Below are 18,169 nucleotides of genomic sequence, written 5' to 3' on the forward strand. Positions count from 1 at the left end.
ATATGCACCCGAAACGTAACTGGATGTTTATATTTGTTTTGAGCTAATAATTTTTTTGTGCGTATTTTGTTTTTTTGTCATCCAAAGTGTAGAATGATTACGGCAATGATAGACCACCAGTAAGATTGTGCTGAAGAGGCAGAAAAACACAAGCATTCTATTTACTTTCCAACCATGAAAAGTGTGGAGATGTGTACAAAGAATCTGCTTTCATATTGTGTGCTGCACTTTCATAAAAGGAAAAAAATATATACTATGATCCATTTTAACAGCATTACTGCCATCTATAGGGTGCGAAGAAAAAAAACTTTAAATATTAAGTTGTGTTTTTATTTCCTTGTTTCTCTAACACTTTCCACATCAATAGAATACGTACCAACATACGTTATATCGTCTAGTACTTTCATTTAGTATATGACAATGTAACAGTCTATTACAGTAGCCACTATCATTTTAAATAACATACAATTGCATACATAGACATCAGTGAGGACATTCTTCAAGTCTTGTTCAGTGTTACGGTGTCTAGCCATCCTAAAAGCACATATTCGCCACGGTTGTTAGTGCATTAAATTTGAAAGTGATTATATGGAAATTGTAAAGTCTACTATAGTTAAATCATTTTTGAAGATTGCAATTTATTAACTGTGACTAAAATAACTTCTTTTTTTTAAAAACACAGGGCGTGAAGGTGTCAAACACATCGTGCACCAAAACAGCTGAAGTGAAGTTACTGTTTATCACCCTGTCGTCTAATGTGGTCAGTCGGCACTTGTTTTGACAACCATTTGCATACCTATGAAAAACATCTTTGAGGCAAATTGCACTACATTTGTAATGCAACTCAAGTAAAGTGCCTTTTACACAGACAGTGAAACAGTGTAATGTGTTTCAAATGCTGACTGCAAATAAGATACACGGGATGACAGACAGGAATGACTGTATTTACTTGTACGCATATGTTATAAATTGTTTGTCATTTATATTATAGTACCTTTGTCCCTCAAAATTGCCAAAAGCCAGAGGATGCATAGATGTATATAGAATTCCGGCAGTATGAAACTTTTTTACTGGATATTGGAGACATTAAATGGCAGTTAACATGTGGCAACATCTTGCTTTTTGGTCCAGGCTGCAAAGACACACGAGAGCACGTCAACAGACAGCAAGCTAATAAAGAGTACAGGAAGTGAAATCGAGGAGGATGATGATGAGTGAACAGATGCGGTGCTCAGAGGAGGTAGAGAGGAAGATACATGTTTGCGTTAAATAAGGCCAGTAAGAGCAAGAAAAGTGTTTCAGTGCAAGATCTCCAGGAGGAGACGTTTGAAGTCTCCGCCACACTCGCCATCCAGGGCATCTTTTAAGGTGACATCGTACTTTTCCAGGTACATGTCCTTCACCGTCTCCAGGTCAATCTGGTAAATAATTGTGCCGTCAACACACAGAAGCTGCAATACAACACTATTATGGCAGAAGCATGAGCGCTACTCGACTTAACCGCGTAATAAAAATTCAACTTTGTACTTGTTCAAGTGACGCAAATGTGCTTGGCCAATATGTTTACAAACACACACACACCTCTGAGCGACCCACGATCATGCGGATGAGTGTGTCCTCATCGGTGCCGAGTCCCTTCATAGCAGCATTAAGGCGTCGTGCGAAGTATAGTTGAGGGTTCTTGGCGCACCTAACTATAAAACGCACACATACGAGTCAGTATCACCATTGTCACATTTTATACTTAACAGATACAGTATATTCGATGTTTAAAAAAAAATAAAAAATTAGATTGTATTCACACATGATACTGCACCCATATTACTTACATACCTAGAGTGACGTAGCAGTCCTTAAGAGTTCCTGTAGCCTCAGAGTCAATCGTGTCCAAAATATCTGTCCCTGATAACTTGAATCGACAAAAACGTGACATTTTACTGACATAAAGTCAAACCCTGCCCCAGAATGTGTGTGTGTTCACTACTTACTGCCTCATAGGCTTTAAACGTGGCCTGAAGCTGCATGTAGTTCCTGTGTGTGAGGATGTAGCTGAAGGTGGACTCATCCGTGCCAAACATGCCTTCTCCTGCCTGGTGGGTGGTTACAAACAAATGAGAGCAGGAAATCATTCGTTTCCATCTGGAGTCCATTTAATGAGTTTGGCTCAAAGTGGTCGTAGTTTTTGGCGTCATTTGGGAGCGATGGAAGTATAAATAAATAGTAGTTCGAGAAAACAAAAACAGTTCTTTAAGATCACATTAAAATGTATTGTATGCAGTAGTTCAATATCCAACAAAAGTGTATGCCACTGTAAAATACGGTGTAAACATGTAATTCTGTCTCATACCACTAGAAGGAGCTGGCATACCACTAGGGCAGAGATAGGAAGCTCAACATGCCAACACTCCGTTTTGGACCTCTATTAGTTTTTTAAAACAAAAATATTTACTGTAGCAGAGCATTTCAAAGTTGTAATAAGTGTTCACCACTAGATGGCAGACATTACTCAAGAGCGCATCTACCTAACCCCAAGACTGTACTTCTTGCTTTCTCTCTCCTTAATTCATTCAAGCAGCACAAACAAAACATTACATACTATAGAGGCACACACTTTAATACATCTCCAGACTCCTACACATATGTTCACTTAACATGCCTGAGGAGGAATAGGAAGAAGCACTTCTGCGTTCGAGAAAAACAGAGCGAGTCCTTGCCCGAAGCAGGAAACAGGAAGCAGATTACATGTTGAGAACATTTAAACACAAATCTATCTGCCTAAAGGCGGGAATCAGCCATGAAAGTGTTCAACTACAACACTGATTTGAGTTTTTAAATGTGTGTCCTCCAAAACCATCAAGATATTCAATGCTTTTGGAACCTGGCGATGGAGTGTATAGGACTACTAACAATGTTATATGGTATTACTATACCTAGTATTGTATAGTATTGAGATTTTTTTTCCTCACGTTTCATACATTATATTAACGATACTGATTTAAAGGTGCATTGTGCAGTTTAAAAAAGGTAATATTAAAGCTTTTTCTACATCATGCATGCTCCACCAATGCCCAGATGAGTACGAAGAGCCCTGACTGTTTTACTCTGACTACACCTATCGGCTTTTATCTTCCCTTTATAGTAGAGTGTGCGGACCCTGCACAATCCAGTTGCTTTGTGGAGAGGAGGGGCGGAGTTTTTCTTACCTCAAGTCATGTCTTCCTTTGTCAACTGTGGCTGTCGCTTTAAGATCGTACTCGCACGTGCACCATGAACGAGCCTGACACAGATGCTGCAGTTACGCTTTGGGCCAGGGGCGGCAGTCACGTGTAAAGATCCTTTAACTAAATTGTCAGTGTATATGCCTTGTGACTGGCTCACACAGGTGTGTTTTTGCAAACAGTATGCGCCGGAGGGAATGGATGGCTATATTTAAAAGTAAAGCTAAATATTTGAAACACCTTCCGGTGCAGTGCAGCTCTAAACCATTGCAAACTGTGATCACAATTATAATCAGAATGATAAAAAAAAAAACATACCTTGGACATTTCCATTAAAAATTAAGCGTTATTTTCTTAAGATGGGGATGACAATGTTCCTAATGAATTGTCCAGTGACAGCAGCATTATTCCTAGCTGTGAATAAGAAATTTCCACGCAGTTCTCCTGAACAAAAGCAGCAAAAACTTAAATCTGAATTGGAAGAAGGGCTTACCAACCATCAGGCTTGGGGGGTAACGGAATACATACCATCGTTACGTAATCAGATTGCAAAAAAAATGTAACTATTTCATTACAGTTACAGAAAAAAAACATGTAATCAGATTACAGGTACATTTATTAAAAATGGGGATTACTTCGAGGGATTACAATTTCTACGATGCGCGTGTGGGACCGATGCTACATGTCGGGGAGGTGGGAACGAACGAATTGACTGGTCGTGTACACATGCAGGCAGTTTGAAAAAGCTTCACGGACGGACGGATTTTTGCTATTTGTAGGCTTCCCGGGTCCCTATCACCCGCAAATAGCAGGGGCACATTGTATAGAATATACTGTATATTGTGGTGATATTTATTTTGTCTTCATGAGCATACTCAATATTGGAGTAAATCGAAAAGTAATCCAGTTACATTACTTTAATATTATGATACTTGGATTACGTTACCAACTACATTTTTTAGCAGGTAATTTATAACTGTAATGGATTACATTTTAAAAGTAACCCTCCCAACCCTGCACCAACACTTCAGTCACTCTGTGATTCAAGATAGATAATGAATAAGACGCATATTCTTAACATGTTTCACAACGTACCTCAAACAAAGACGCAGCGTCCTGTTCAGCTAAGCCCTCATCCACCTCGTATCCTTCATCTCTGCTCGCCTGTAGACAGGTTTAATGAGGAAGATAAAGAGATTTAGTGAGATGTGGAAAAGCCCAAATATTTGGTGGGATCATAATTGTCTTGCAACACATTATTAAAGGGCATATTTGGAAGCTGCAGCTCAATGGTTAGGCTTTGAACATGAGTCATGCTGTGTTGTCATTTTTCACAAGGGGAAGGAAAAGGGTTGGAGCGTGAGCGGGATGGAGATCGATGGTATGCAGGCATAACAATGACGTGCTGTGTCGCTAAATATCTCAGTAGGCGAATAAAAGCATGCAAAGCTATTGTATGAAAGTTATCTTTAGGAGAGATGCAATTCTAATTCTTCCTTCTCATCCATTTTGACAACTTTTTTGGAAACATGACTATTGCATGATTAGGTGAATCCCGTGTTTACCTGCAGGAGTGAGATAAGGAGATTCCTCACGTCTCCACTGGTGTCATCTTCAATGTCAGCTTCCAGGTCACATTCATGCACTACAAAGATACAATGACTCCTTTTACACTTTATACTTGTTAAAAAGGAAGTCAATCCCAAAATTTAATTTACAATAATATGTTTTATACGCCCCTGCTAGTCTAAACACAGCATTTGAGTTTGTGGAATATGAATAAAGCAGCAAAATCCACACGTTCTATCTACTTCACGGGGCGGCCATTTTGCTAAATGCTGTTGACTGAAAATGACATCACAGTTGCTCACGGCACCGGTAACAACCAATCACAGCTCACCTGTTTTATGAGTTTGGCCATGTGACGTTTGCAAGCTGAGCCTTGATTGGTCATTACCTGAGCCCTGGGCAACTGAGGTGTCAGTCATGGCAAGTCAAAATGGCCGCCCCAAGAGCTAAAAATGGAGGTGGATTTTGTTGCTTAATTCATATTCTACAAACACATTATTAATCAGAATACCGTGTTTAGATTCTTGTAAAGAAAACTTGTGAGACGACTTCCCCTTAACAAATAGTACATATCATTTATGGCCACTGTCTTCATTCTTGCAAGAAAAATGATACAGAACAGGAACATCAGATTTATACTTAATCCCGGGGAACATTTGAAAGACATGATTCATAACACTATAACTCCCAAACCATCTAATTGTAATGACAAATACGTGCAGTTGTGCTGGTATGTAAATTTATGTGCACAATTGTAAATGTACAAAAGCTAAATGCCGCTTAACGGCACAAATATGAATCGACATCAAAATTCACATGCACATCTCTACTCATGTCAACTTCAACATTTCAAAATTTCAAAACAATTAGCAGATTATTTTGGATTTATGGGCAGTAGGACTTTTTCTCACCATGCAGTGCGCTCATATCGCAAGTGTATGTCAACTTGCAAGCACAACAGTAACCATGATGTTTTAAAGATTTATTCACCTCACAGACGTCCCCTAATCATGATTTGGAACTTTATCACTAGTTGCAAATTGGAATAGGCATTTTCAATATCATATAAAAAAAAAAAGAAAGAGACAAAAAACGTTGTCTATAGGCTACAACACAATGCCAGTGTCTTGTTTTTTGAATGGATGAACAATTTATTGAACTACGGAGCTTACCCTGGGCATAGGTCTCTTTGTAACTGATGATGTCCTGATAGGGAGAAAAGACAAAAACATGAACGTTGCCAAGAGTCCAAGTATATAATATTTTTGGAGAATATACTCTAATCATCTGTTCTTTTGGTGTTTGTGCTGGAAATATTGTAGCAAATGTAATTCATTTGGTTTGAATTGGGATTACTCTATTTTGCAGCTATTTTTTAACAACATGCATCAACTGCATCCACAATTACAATATTTGCTTGCCAAGTGACCATATTTGAAAATATGTTATTTTACCAACATCTGACATGAGCCTGAAAATTGTTGAGAAATCACACTCTTGCATAAATTAACATAGTAATGAAGACTTAGAAATTTTAATACAAGACTAAGACTCTGCAATTGCACCTAAATTGAATGTGTTTTGTGTATGAATGACCTTTTCCCCACATTTCAAAGCACAAATCTGTGGTCATCTTTTAAACATTGTTTTTGGATGAGAATCTCCTTGCTGGAAGTAATAGTTTGCTACCTCCTGTAAACTGGACTTGAAAAAAAGTAATAAAGAGAAGGAAATATGACAATTAAAAAAAACTTGACCTGATTTATTGTGCTACTTTTCTACTGCTATTGAGCAATTTGTAACTGCTTCCTGACTTAAAGTTACGACAAATTATTATAATCCCACTTCTGTGTGCTTGTGGTTTACATGAAAGTTATTTTTAGTTATTTGTTTTTTAGCATATATTTTGACATACCTCATTAGTAGCCGTGCACAGGATTTCCACCAGCACGGCTTCATCTGTGCCCGCCCCCTTCATGGCCTTCCTCAGCTCCTTGGCGAAATAGACATTAGGGGGGTCCAACATGGCCATAATGGCTTTCTCAAAGCTGCCAGTCAACTCCTTTTTCAGGACCTCCTCTAACTCCTAAATGATCAGACATACTGTAGCACGGTGCGCTGATGTTGGCACAGAGGGCAAGATGAGGAAGGGCGGGTACTCACATCATCGTACTTTTCAAAATACGCCTGCTTGATTTCCAGACGTTGGGCTGCCGAGCGATTGGCCAGGATTTGAACAATGGATTCTTCATCTGTGCCTGGAAGGAGCACATTTGCAGCAAAGTTACAGCAAAACATTGGTACATTTACAAACAACTATTCGTCCGTCTGTCCGAGCACCTCCAAAGAGGAGGGCCAGACTGTGATCATTTTTGTCCTTGAAAATGTACTTTTTCTAATTTTGTGATATATTTTACAACCTTACATGTTGTATTTGTTTGTAATGACATGATGCTGCACTCAGGTGTGGCGTCTCCCCTGACCAAACCAGAATTTCCAGTGCAGTTGCAGTGAGGGTGGACAACAGGTGCAACAGGAAAAGACTACTATTGAGATAGCCTTGAATTTAGCCGATTTTTCTATTTTAAACACTTTTCAATTTGTTTGTTCTGCAGAAACCAGCACCCTAGACGATATGCGGTAAAAAATAAATGAACACTGTAAGAAATACTCACCTAAACCTTTACATGCTTGTCGAATAGCCTTTATGTCAACTGTAACATCAAAGTCCTCAAATGGGACGACTGTAGGCTAGAAATGCAGACAGGGACAGTGAAAATGTGCCATTTGCACACGCACACAAAACATTTTTTTATATATAGTATCCAATATATCCATGTACATAAATTGGGGATTTACAAACATAACATTCATTTAGATTCATGTCACAATATTTGTAATACAGTTTTGTGTCATAATGCTCATTCGACTACAACTGCACATCATTTTAACTCATAATGATGAATTTATAGTTTACACTGCCTTCCCAACATTGTTGCCTTTTCGTTTTGAATCCATCTCTAATGGGAAATTCTAATCCCATTTGAAACCAGAGGAGGTCTGGTCATGGGCGTGACATGCAGGCCATTTGCAGACTGCGGTACAGCCTCTGTGATGCTGAGTCATTGCCAGGAGCATCCACCCAACTCGTCTCCTCTCTCCTGCGTGCATTCATACAGTGCAGCATTATTGATTAGCCCATCTCACAAATTCCATAAGACTGCTGCATCCTTATGGTTAGCATCTCTGTGCAAGAAATTTGCTTCTTTTTTTTTTTTTTAAACAAGTCATAAGAGAAGATGATCACTAAGAGCACTTACTATACAAACAGATTTTGTTACATAATAGGTTGTGACACTGTAAAATGTACAGGCAAAAAGACCACACACAAAAAAAAAACAAAAAAAAAACATTGCTCCAGATGCCGATGAGGGGAGCACATATTGTCCCTTATGGAAAATACATTTACAGTAGTTTCAATTTCAATACGTGCAAAGTTTACAATTCAGGCTTGGTAGGCGCGTCGTTTTGAAAGGGAAATGACGTAAACCTCCTCCACAGCGCCCTTTGAAAAGCGCCAGAAAAGCCGACAAAATGTTTGTCCTATACAGTACAGTAGTCCTACATTATATACACATTCGTCTTGAAAAGATATATTGTAAATAAAAGTGCCATAAACCTGAAAATAATGATGTCCGCATTCAATTGGTAAGGACCCACTTGATCGCGCTCAATGGAAGTTCACTTACCTGCACGTTGCCCATGATGGTCCGGAACAGTGTGTGTTATTGCAAAAACACAACAAGAAAGGTTAGGAGTATGTTCGGATGACTCGTGTGGTGTGTTGCACCGTGTGCGGAGGGTGTGATGAAGATGATGATGATGCTGAGAAGGAGTGGGTCCTGCAGAGAGAACAGAACGGCCCTGTCCGGAAGTTACTGCGGGACTGACGTCACCACAAACAAAACGGTGCACTTTACGTAGTTTTCAAGTCGACCAACGGCTTAAAAGCGCAACATTCCATAAAACTGATTATCATCGTAGCCTATTGGCCATGTTTTGTCATTGTTGTTGTATTAAGATTCATGATCATGACGTACCGTTCTATTGTTCCACAAGGTGGCAGTGTTGTACAGCACGTGCTAGCCTCCAAGATTGTATGAGCCCCCCCCTCAAATATCACGTCAAAAAAAAAAAACATCAGAAAATAAAGGGGAAAAGGGATTAGGCTATGTCGAGTTTAGAGCATCACAGTATTCCCTGGCAGAATATGTGGAAACCATCTTCACACAAGTGCAATATCGGATTACGGTGAACACGATATACCAGTGGTCCCCAACCTTTTCTGTACCACAGACCGGTTTAATGTCTGACAATATTTTCACGGCCCAATCTAAAGGTTTAGCTGATAAAAACAAAATAAAATGACAAGAAAAAAAACGGTGGTATTTTCTCTAGAATAATAATGAACGTAAATCTACTGTGTAATCATGTGCAACTTTATTAACGTTGTCCGTAACGTCGCACCAACAACAGAGTTGTCAAGTGAGACGGATGTAAGAGACAGAATCCGGCCACTTTTCAAAACAAAACGTCATTTTCGAAAAAAATAAAAAAGAATGCAATTTTTTTTCTTTCGGTACCAAATGACCGACGGCCCGGTACCAAATGACCCGCGGCCCGGTGGTTGGGGACCACTGCGATATACGACACAGATACGAACGGCAGCGAATGACGTATGTTCTGTGTTAAATTAACATTTCAAATTAATCCTGAAATTTCACCCCAAAATCCCCAGCCTTTTATTGAGTAGCTATTATTAGGTTACAAATTTGTTATTAAATTATTAAAAATAAAATAATTATTAAAAAAAAGTTAATTGTAGCCTACCTTAATTAAATCCAGCCATATGGAGGAACACATTTCTCTGTGTCACTATAGGTTACGACATTGCAGGATACGACCAAAGAAGATAAATTGGACCAATTTAGTAAATTGCATAATATCCTATTCAGACCAATCTCTCACTGTGTGCTACGCACAGTGGTTGAGATGACTAGTTGACTTTCGCAGTGGGGTCGGTGACAATTAAAGGTAGCCTACGCGCAGATTTATCGCTGTAGGTTTTCATTTAATTTTTATGTGTAGCTATGACAAGTGCTTTCCGTTCCGTACAAATACTATTTTACTGTACATAGGCAGGCTACAAACTGCGTTAGTGTCGGTTATTGACCGACTAAGTTGGAACGGAACTCCAAAACTTGTACAATCGGAAGTGTAAGGTATTTAAAATAAAATAAAATAAATAAATACAAAATCCCAAAGCCAACTTGAACATGTTACGTCTAATCATGACCAAACACAATACAAACACATGACATAAACAATCATAGCTACTATACAAAAACTTACACGAATGGAACGTCACTTCCTATGGTGAGCAACACGTGACGTGTTGATTGGTGGAGGAGCATATGGCACATGCCAGATGGAAAGGACAACAGGTGCAAACAATAATGAGCTAACTAAACATTAATTAGATTCACGTGAATGTGACGGTAGACATAGAAGCACACGTCAAGGCCAAAAATAAAACAATATGGGAAAGTGGCAAATGCACTTAAACTGTAGACCTACTTTAGTATAAGTATTTGTAATATATATATATATATATATATATATATATATATATATATACATAACCTACATATATTTGTAAAAGTTTTGTTTTTAGATAAAAGTAAAAAAAGAAGAAAAAAAGTAAGATTGAAATTTACTTACTGTACATACAAAAGTAAAAATGGATGTTGACTGTCAATTATATACAATGAATGATTGCAATCTTGTAACAACAAAGCAAAGAAAAAAAACAAAAACAACATAATTTCCCGCTTAAATAATAGAGGGGAAAAAATAGCTAGAGATGAGTAATATCTCGCTCCTCCAAATGTGTCACCACATTCTGCAATGTTGCTGCTTTAACTGTTTTTTGTTGTTGTTTTTTTACCCTTTATAAGACCCCAAGATCAAGACCTCAACTACGTACACCAGTAGTTGTAGTTGGCAGAGTTTTATTTTATTTTATTAGACAACAACAACAAAACAGCCTATTCTGACAAAATAAGGTGTAGAAACTACAAAAGCTTTAAAATTAAAAACTAAAAAGTCATACACAGTATAATAAAATATAATCAGTTAGTGGTTAGCATCAAGCGTCAGGTCAATCAGTCCTGGGTTTGGCCAAGGCCCTCTCATGTAGTGTGTGTATGTGCTCTCCATACCGGTTCTCTCGTTCAACCTCTTCCCACATACCAAAAACATACATTTTAGGCTCATTTAAGACTGAATTGTCCTTAGGTATGATTAGCTGGTAACCAGTCGAGGTTGTGCCTCACTTCCCACCCAGTCAGCTAGGATAGGCTTCAACAACCTTCATAAGGATCAACAGTAAATAAATGGATGGAAGGATGATATTATTTATGTATTAATTAAAAGGTGAAACAGACCAGTGTCCACTTAGGTTTAATATAAATATTTAATTCTGAACTGATAACAGTGTATTCATTGTTTATACATGCAACACAATATGAATAGTTACATAGAAATACTCCCACATGGGTCTGTAGCATTTTGGGAGTGAAACCCAAAAACAAGCATAAAATACTGGACAAAACATGTATCTAAAGGCTGATAGAAAACATTAGTGAGATTTGATTACAAATAAATTAAATAAGAGGCTATGCATGTTCATGAATATATTTGTTGCACCTTTTCATTTTCTGAAACCTCGATGAGCAGGACGAATAAAATGAAACATCATAGAAACGACAGCTTTGAAATCTAAATCCTCTTGCACAATGTTGATTTTATGTGATGTGACCCTTGCAAGCTTTCTATCATACGCACATTATTCAGTTAGCGTGGTCAGAGTATAGAAAGGTTGACTGTTGCTATTAACAGTATCACATTAAATAAAAGTATGTGCCATGGACAGAATGTAAATATGTGAAAACATTAAGAAATTGCATTCATAATGTGAAAAACAATGATACAATATTCATGTATTTTTAGGAAAAGCTAATGGCAGGCGTGGTGGCCTAGCAGTGAGCATGTCTGCCTCACCATTCTGAGGGAAAGAAAAAAAACAATGTATAAATAATACAGGAGGTGTAAAATACTGTTTTTCGATACAGCATAGCAGGCCAATGTGTAACGTGATTGGCTGGTGATAAGTCCATCGTGTACTCCAACTCTCGCCCTATGTCATCTTGGGTAGACTTCAGCTAACCCACATCCCTGACAAGAAGAAATCACGATTAATTTTTTTTTAAATTGTAACCTAAACCTTTTTGACGGATGCAGCAGGTCAAAAAAGATTGTCTTATATTTTCAAGAAAGGGACACAGTTATGACACAAAAGCAAAAAAAAAAAAGTTGGATGCCTCAACACTTTCTGTCTGTAACTTTGAGCTGTCTGACATACAGTTATTTGTGCATGTATGAATGCGCAAATGATGTGCATTTCCTGTGGTGCAGTAGAAGGCAGATGGCAGAAACACATTAATAATTCCACTGTTGCAACACGTAAACCAATGAACACTCGGATACTCAACAGTTACCACATGTGATGGCTTTTCCGAGGTGCTGACAAACTGGAGCTATAAGACTGGACGACGATATTTTGTTATTCCCACATTCTTAAAAAAAAAAAAACGCCATCATCGTGCTGTGAATACAATATTCCATCTGCTTTCACACAGCTTAAATCGACTGTTTTTGTGTGTGCTTTGTTAGTACCGGATGTACTGTAATAAGCTCCCATCAGGGCCGTAGCATTATTTGCTCTTCGGGGGAACGCGCACATCAATATTCAACAAAATGATTGGGTGAATCATTCATTATTTGTGAGTGTCAGAAAGATGGAAAAATACAAGTGAGATTCACGTTCCCTTGAGAAGTGAAGGCATATAATGATGAAATGTAGCAGCGTGCAAGCAAAAATATTTGCAGACAAGCAATTCTTTCATAGTGACTTAAAGGTTGCATTGAAAGCAACAGCAAGCAACAAAACAGCAACTAGCAATTGTTTGAATTGTATTAATGGCCATCAGAGTCAGTGGACTTTATTTACCAACATCCATCTGCCAGTTGATTTTACTTAGGAAAGGAAATGCTTAGGAACAATAAAATACAAATAAAAACAATAAAAACAAGAGCACATACCGGTATGCTGTTTAAGTGCTGACAAAACAATTTGTCAAACATAATTGCTTATTGGCTTTCATTTATTCTTCTCTTATATTATTGGATTTAAAATAAAATATATTTTAAAGGACTTTTTAATCAAACTTTGTTTGAGTTTGCATGTGGTCTTAAAATATTCCATTAATTTTTCATTTATTTAGTACAGCAATCAGATATGCAGGAAAACAAGTGCACTCCTGAAGCGAACGAATAAAAACATTTTCATAGAATAATGGTGGACATTCCGCTTGTCAATGGGCAACTGTGCCACTAAGCCCATCACTTAAAATGTTCTCCAGTCTCATGCCGTTATGCAGAATGGACGTTTGGGAAACGATGGACAAAATAACACATTTTGAAGAAAAAAAAATCGGTTGAGCTAGATTTTTATGGTGATTAAAATTAGAATGGTCATGCTGATTCCAAAATTGCGTTCAAGTTTTTTCTCCACTGTCACCCTCCAGATAAGCAAAATTCCACTGATTAGATAAGAAGATAAGAAGAGCTGATACGATTGCACTCATTGACAGCTATGTGTCAACTTGTTTTTTTGAGACGATGAAAGGTGAAAGTGTGGTCAAAGGTGCGTGCAGCTCCCATCAGTACTATCAATGTCTGCAAACAGAAATATAGCAGAAATAAGATAATTGCAGGCTTTTCTCTTAACTTTGCAACCATGGGTATACCATTATAAGTTCTGTTTTTTTAACTAAGTGCTATTTTTTTTAGTTGTCAAAGCTTGCAACTATTCCATCTTAAGTGTTTTATTACATACAAATTTCATATTTTTTAAGAAAACGTGGAGCTTATCTATATCTCACAAACACAACATGATAGAAGACTGAGACCAGTTTTGGATTCTGCACCCAAAGATGAGCTAAAAATATCCATCAGAGCTAACGCAACAAAAATGGTGTTCCTCAATGTAATCAATACAAATAGATGCGTTGCCATAACTGTTGACGCAGTGGTCCAAAAGGGGGGGGGGGGGGGGGGTTGGGTGGGGTGGGGGAGGATGATGTTACAGATAGAATTAGCAGAAATTCGACACATTACTTCAAATGCCCAAAAATGGTAAAACTGATTTTTTTTGTACATGTAAGCCTACTTGATAAGAACCAGACCACATAGTCTTGATATCAAATTGGTTCTGTCTACAGCCACAGGCTCCAGCAGTGCTTCTTGACTTTAACCCATTAAGGCCGGGAGCACATTAACGCATTTTTACCTTTAGAGCCGGGTGCGCTCTAGCGCTCTTCTACCTTAAAATCCGGGAAAGCGGACACGTCTTTTTGTTTTGTTTTGAAAAATTCTCTGTCTCTTAGCCAATGAAATAAATACATCAGAACATACACGTGAGGGTGACGTGGGCCTCGTAGTATATCAAAGAATTTTAACAAAAAACGGCCCCGCAGGTGGCAGCAGAGTATAAGGGATCAACAGGAGCCATGTTGCAACAACCTCTTTTCCCCAGTGTTTTGAACAGGTTTGTGAACAATGAGGAAATTTAGCTATTTTCTAATGAATAATGAAATAAGAGACTAATCTTTTTTTTGGGTAGTTTCCTATTTTTTTTTATAGGCCTGGCAAAATCAGTCAAAATCCAGTAAAACAGCCAGGAGCAAAAATGGTTGCTTCAGTGAAAAATGGCTGGGAGTGAATGGGTTAAGAAATGTGTTTGTAGACAATGAGGATGTTGAAATTTTTTACGGCTTTGTAGCGGAATAGACGGAATGATCCCCCGAGGTTATTACAACTGCACTCCAGTGTTGGAGGTAAATATACCCGCAGATGCGACATTTGTTTGCTGATTTAAAAAATATATATAATGAAGCTTTATACTAATAAACGTAGGTTTGTGTGAACGCCACAGGTGTAAGCTCTAAAATGTTTTTGGAATTAGGTTTTTATCTGCTTCAGGAGCGGAGATATCAATTATTTATTAGGCATGACAATATTGTTGAATTTCCAGGAAAACTTTCCGAGGGTGACTCTAAAGTCAACCATAGGTTTTAGAGGCATGTTTTGTCAGGCTCTTTAGGCCTTAATGGGTTAAACCAGTGCATTAAATGTTGCATCTTTTCCCTCCCACTCTACTAGCGACAACTGTGTAGAAAATGATTTTACATCTCAAGCAAATGTGCTGAAGAATGTAGTTCCGGTGGCACATTCTCAATGAAAAGTACGTAATCAAACACTTGAAACTTTGCTCGGTCGTGCTGTAAGTCTGTGAATACAAATGGAAAATACCAGCAAGCATCATGCCCTCTCTCCAGGGTCTTGGTCCTCAAAGTCCCAGGGACAAACGTCAGCCATCTTTGGACCGCTACTCACCGCGGGTTTGTGATACCTCTCTTTCTTCCTGTCAGTGGAGACTTTAGTCTGACCAAAACTGCTGTTTGAGGCTTCGCTCTCCCGTGACAGGATCTCTGCCCTACTCATCTCCGCCGCCTCCGGGTCTTTGCTGGAGCTCCTCCGTCGCTCCGAGACCGGCCCGCCGCACTCGGACGACTGGCTAACACGCCTTCTCTCTGACGGCGGCTTGCTGGAGGAGCTCCGTCTTTCCCGGTTTTTCTCCCTCCCTTTCTCCTTCTCCGCTTTATGATTGGATGAGCAGGAGCCTTTCCGTTTCTTCTTGTGCGTGGACGGGCTGCTGCAGATCTTTTCCTGCTTGGGTGAGGGCGGGCTGTTGTAATCCCACGGGCAGATCTCTACCATCAAGGAAGGAGGCTGCAGTAGGCTTCCTGTGGATTTGGAGTGGTCTGAGTGGAGTGTCTTGGGCTTGCCATCAGTGGGTGTGACGCTCTTTTTGCGCCGGATTCTGTCTGGGGAAATGGATTCTGAAACCCCAGCAAGCATGGGCTGCTCATCAAAACCCCAGGGACTCACATCTGGCTTGAGTGGGAGAGGTGACCTGGGACCACGAGATTTCCGGGTTTCCCTGCCATCTTCCCTTTCCCCTCCTCTATCCTTGGAGCGTCGTCTGTTTGAAGGAGACTGCCCACTTTTCAGTCTCTGCCGAGACCGACTACATTTGCTGATGCCCGAGCTGCTACTTCCTCGTCGGCCTGCATTTGTTTCCTCCGGGGCGATGGACACATGCTTCTGTGTCTTGACTTCAGACGGTGTCTGAGCCTCTTCCATTTCCCAGGGACAAACTTCGGACACATCATACAAGTTCCTGCCGGTTTCGGAGCAAATGGATGGCTGGCTACCGCTCACCTAGAATCAAACAAGAAAAGAAATTAGCATGAAATGCCCCAACTATTCGCACCCATTCAAAAGTTACCTGCTGCTTCATGATGCCCATCTTCAAAGGTGTCTTGGAATACTCCACAGACTGGCTGACGATCATTTTGGGATAATGTTCAGGAGTCTCGTCTACCTCTGACAACACCTTCCCCTCCTGCCCCTTCAGACCTTTTTTACTGGCATCCTCCACACTCTGCGTCTTGTTACTGAGCCCTGGCATCTTCTCCTTGGCGCTGGCAATCACACTGAGGGACTTCTGCATGATGGAGGTCCGCAGGTGCACAGGTTTCTTTTCGTGTGTTAGGTTGTGTACACTTGCCGACTTCCAGAAGAGTGGAACTGACTCCGTGGACTCTGCTGGTTCCAGTTTTGATGCGGGGGCAACCGGTTCCAGCTGCTTCTTGCAATGCTTGCGGCCAATCAGGGAACCAAGAAGAGAACCCTCTCCGCCATTACCCACTGGAGTCATTTTGTCCCCTGCTGTCGAGCCACTTTGACTTCCAGTTTCATCATCTTGGTCGCAAACATGATCATAGCTGAGTGACTTCTGCAAGCTTATGACTTTGTTCTTGAGCGAATCGTCTCGAGATTTGCCTACAGAGAGATTAAAAGCTTAGAGTGAATCTTGAAACAGATGTCTCTCTGTTGTTGACAGATGCCTGAATTTTCGGCAAGTGCTTTATGATGCAAAGCCTAAAAAAATACACGGATTGAGCACCAATTTGAGCAGGATTATGTCCGTCGAACCAGGTTAGTACAGGCAGTCCTTCTCAGTCTGTGTAATTTTTCCGAGGTCTCACGTCGTAAGGCATTTGCCAAAAACGTGGACAACCGTCAATGGCAGGGCCAACAGAGAGACGGAAGTGCCCACCTTTGCTCATTATGATATAATTGTTGGTTGATATTAGGGATGTAACAAAAAATTATTTGAATCGGAAAATCGGTAGGGGTGGGGAATCCATGTCCTGAAAGTAAAAACCCTGCCACAGATTGGCTTTAGCCACAAGTGCCTCTAATCAACTGGCAGGCAAATGAGCTCATCTCTACCTGTTGAGTAGAAGCACCTGTGGCTAAAGCCAAACTGTTTTAGGGTTTTTACTTTCTGGACATGGATTCCCCTCTGAAAATCGATTTTGATATATTGAATCATACTGAATCAAACCTCTCCACTTTAAAACCTATATATATATATATATATATATATATATATATATATATATATATATACGTATCAAATCGTCTTTGGTTCGAGAGAGTTATTTTTTAAAGGAAAGTCAAATTTATAGTAACCTACTGACAAGTTAAAATGACAAGAAACTCACTGCATCATACCCTCTCAAAGTGAGCCGTACCTTATCGAATTAAACCATATGCCACTAAATCAAATCAAATCATTCCTCTTTAAAATTGAACCGTCCTTGAATGGTACTGCACCCCTTGTATCATGATACATACCGAATCATATTTTATTGGTGAGATACACAATCCTAGTTGATATATTAGCAACAAAACATTTAGTGCTTCTCAGTTGTAGGTTATCTTTACTCAGTCGAGACAAGAATTGGATCTGCAGCCTCTGCAGCGTGCAGTCTTGTAACATAGTTTTACATGCACCATTTACAGGATGCCCACAAGGTCACCGTCTGTCTCCATTTCATTTCTAATACAGAGCTGACATCACGTTAGCAGGCAGCTCAATGTGTTTGACCACTTTTTACAACCCACAGACTTCGGGTTGCGTAGCGCATGCCTTGAGAGAACTCGTAAACGAAGCACTGATTCAGTTACTTAGTTATAGTTTTCTTTTGCCTATCAGAGTAGTTACCCTGTTTAGAATTTATTTTAATCTTATGAATAACGGTTTTATGATGACACCAAGTCCTACT

General features: G+C 39.4%; 2 protein-coding genes across 8 annotated transcripts in view; both read right to left on the reverse strand.

The window, feature by feature from the left end:
* Positions 1-316: 316 nt before the first annotated feature.
* Positions 317-10,344, reverse strand: LOC144044537 (annexin A13-like). Of its 7 annotated transcripts, none has more exons than XM_077559016.1 (12): positions 10,200-10,344; positions 8,537-8,689; positions 7,463-7,538; positions 6,951-7,045; positions 6,703-6,870; positions 5,960-5,993; positions 4,784-4,863; positions 4,314-4,382; positions 1,989-2,090; positions 1,834-1,909; positions 1,582-1,694; positions 317-1,418 (listed from the first exon to the last, which is right to left on the reverse strand). In XM_077559016.1, the coding sequence occupies exons 2-12, from the start codon at positions 8,549-8,551 to the stop codon at positions 1,299-1,301; spliced, it is 948 nt and encodes a 315-aa protein (XP_077415142.1). In that variant the 5' UTR covers positions 8,552-8,689; positions 10,200-10,344; the 3' UTR covers positions 317-1,298. The 7 variants fall into 7 exon arrangements, with proteins under 7 accessions (XP_077415142.1, XP_077415138.1, XP_077415139.1 ...); XM_077559012.1 differs by having other exon boundaries at positions 6,703-6,873; XM_077559013.1 differs by having other exon boundaries at positions 6,703-6,873; positions 8,537-8,711; positions 10,200-10,297.
* A 964-nt stretch (positions 10,345-11,308) lies between these two features.
* Positions 11,309-18,169, reverse strand: part of gpr158b (G protein-coupled receptor 158b) — a 66,697-nt gene continuing 59,836 nt past the window's right edge. Inside the window, exons 12-13 of the mRNA XM_077559307.1 lie at positions 16,321-16,877; positions 11,309-16,253 (exon numbers count right to left, since the gene is read on the reverse strand). Of these exons, the coding sequence (XP_077415433.1) occupies positions 15,291-16,253; positions 16,321-16,877 (1,520 nt within the window). The 3' untranslated portion in view covers positions 11,309-15,290. The remainder of the gene's footprint in view (positions 16,254-16,320; positions 16,878-18,169) is intronic.

This window comes from Vanacampus margaritifer, chromosome 2 (genome assembly GCF_051991255.1).
Source record: "Vanacampus margaritifer isolate UIUO_Vmar chromosome 2, RoL_Vmar_1.0, whole genome shotgun sequence".
NCBI lineage: Eukaryota > Metazoa > Chordata > Actinopteri > Syngnathiformes > Syngnathidae > Vanacampus > Vanacampus margaritifer.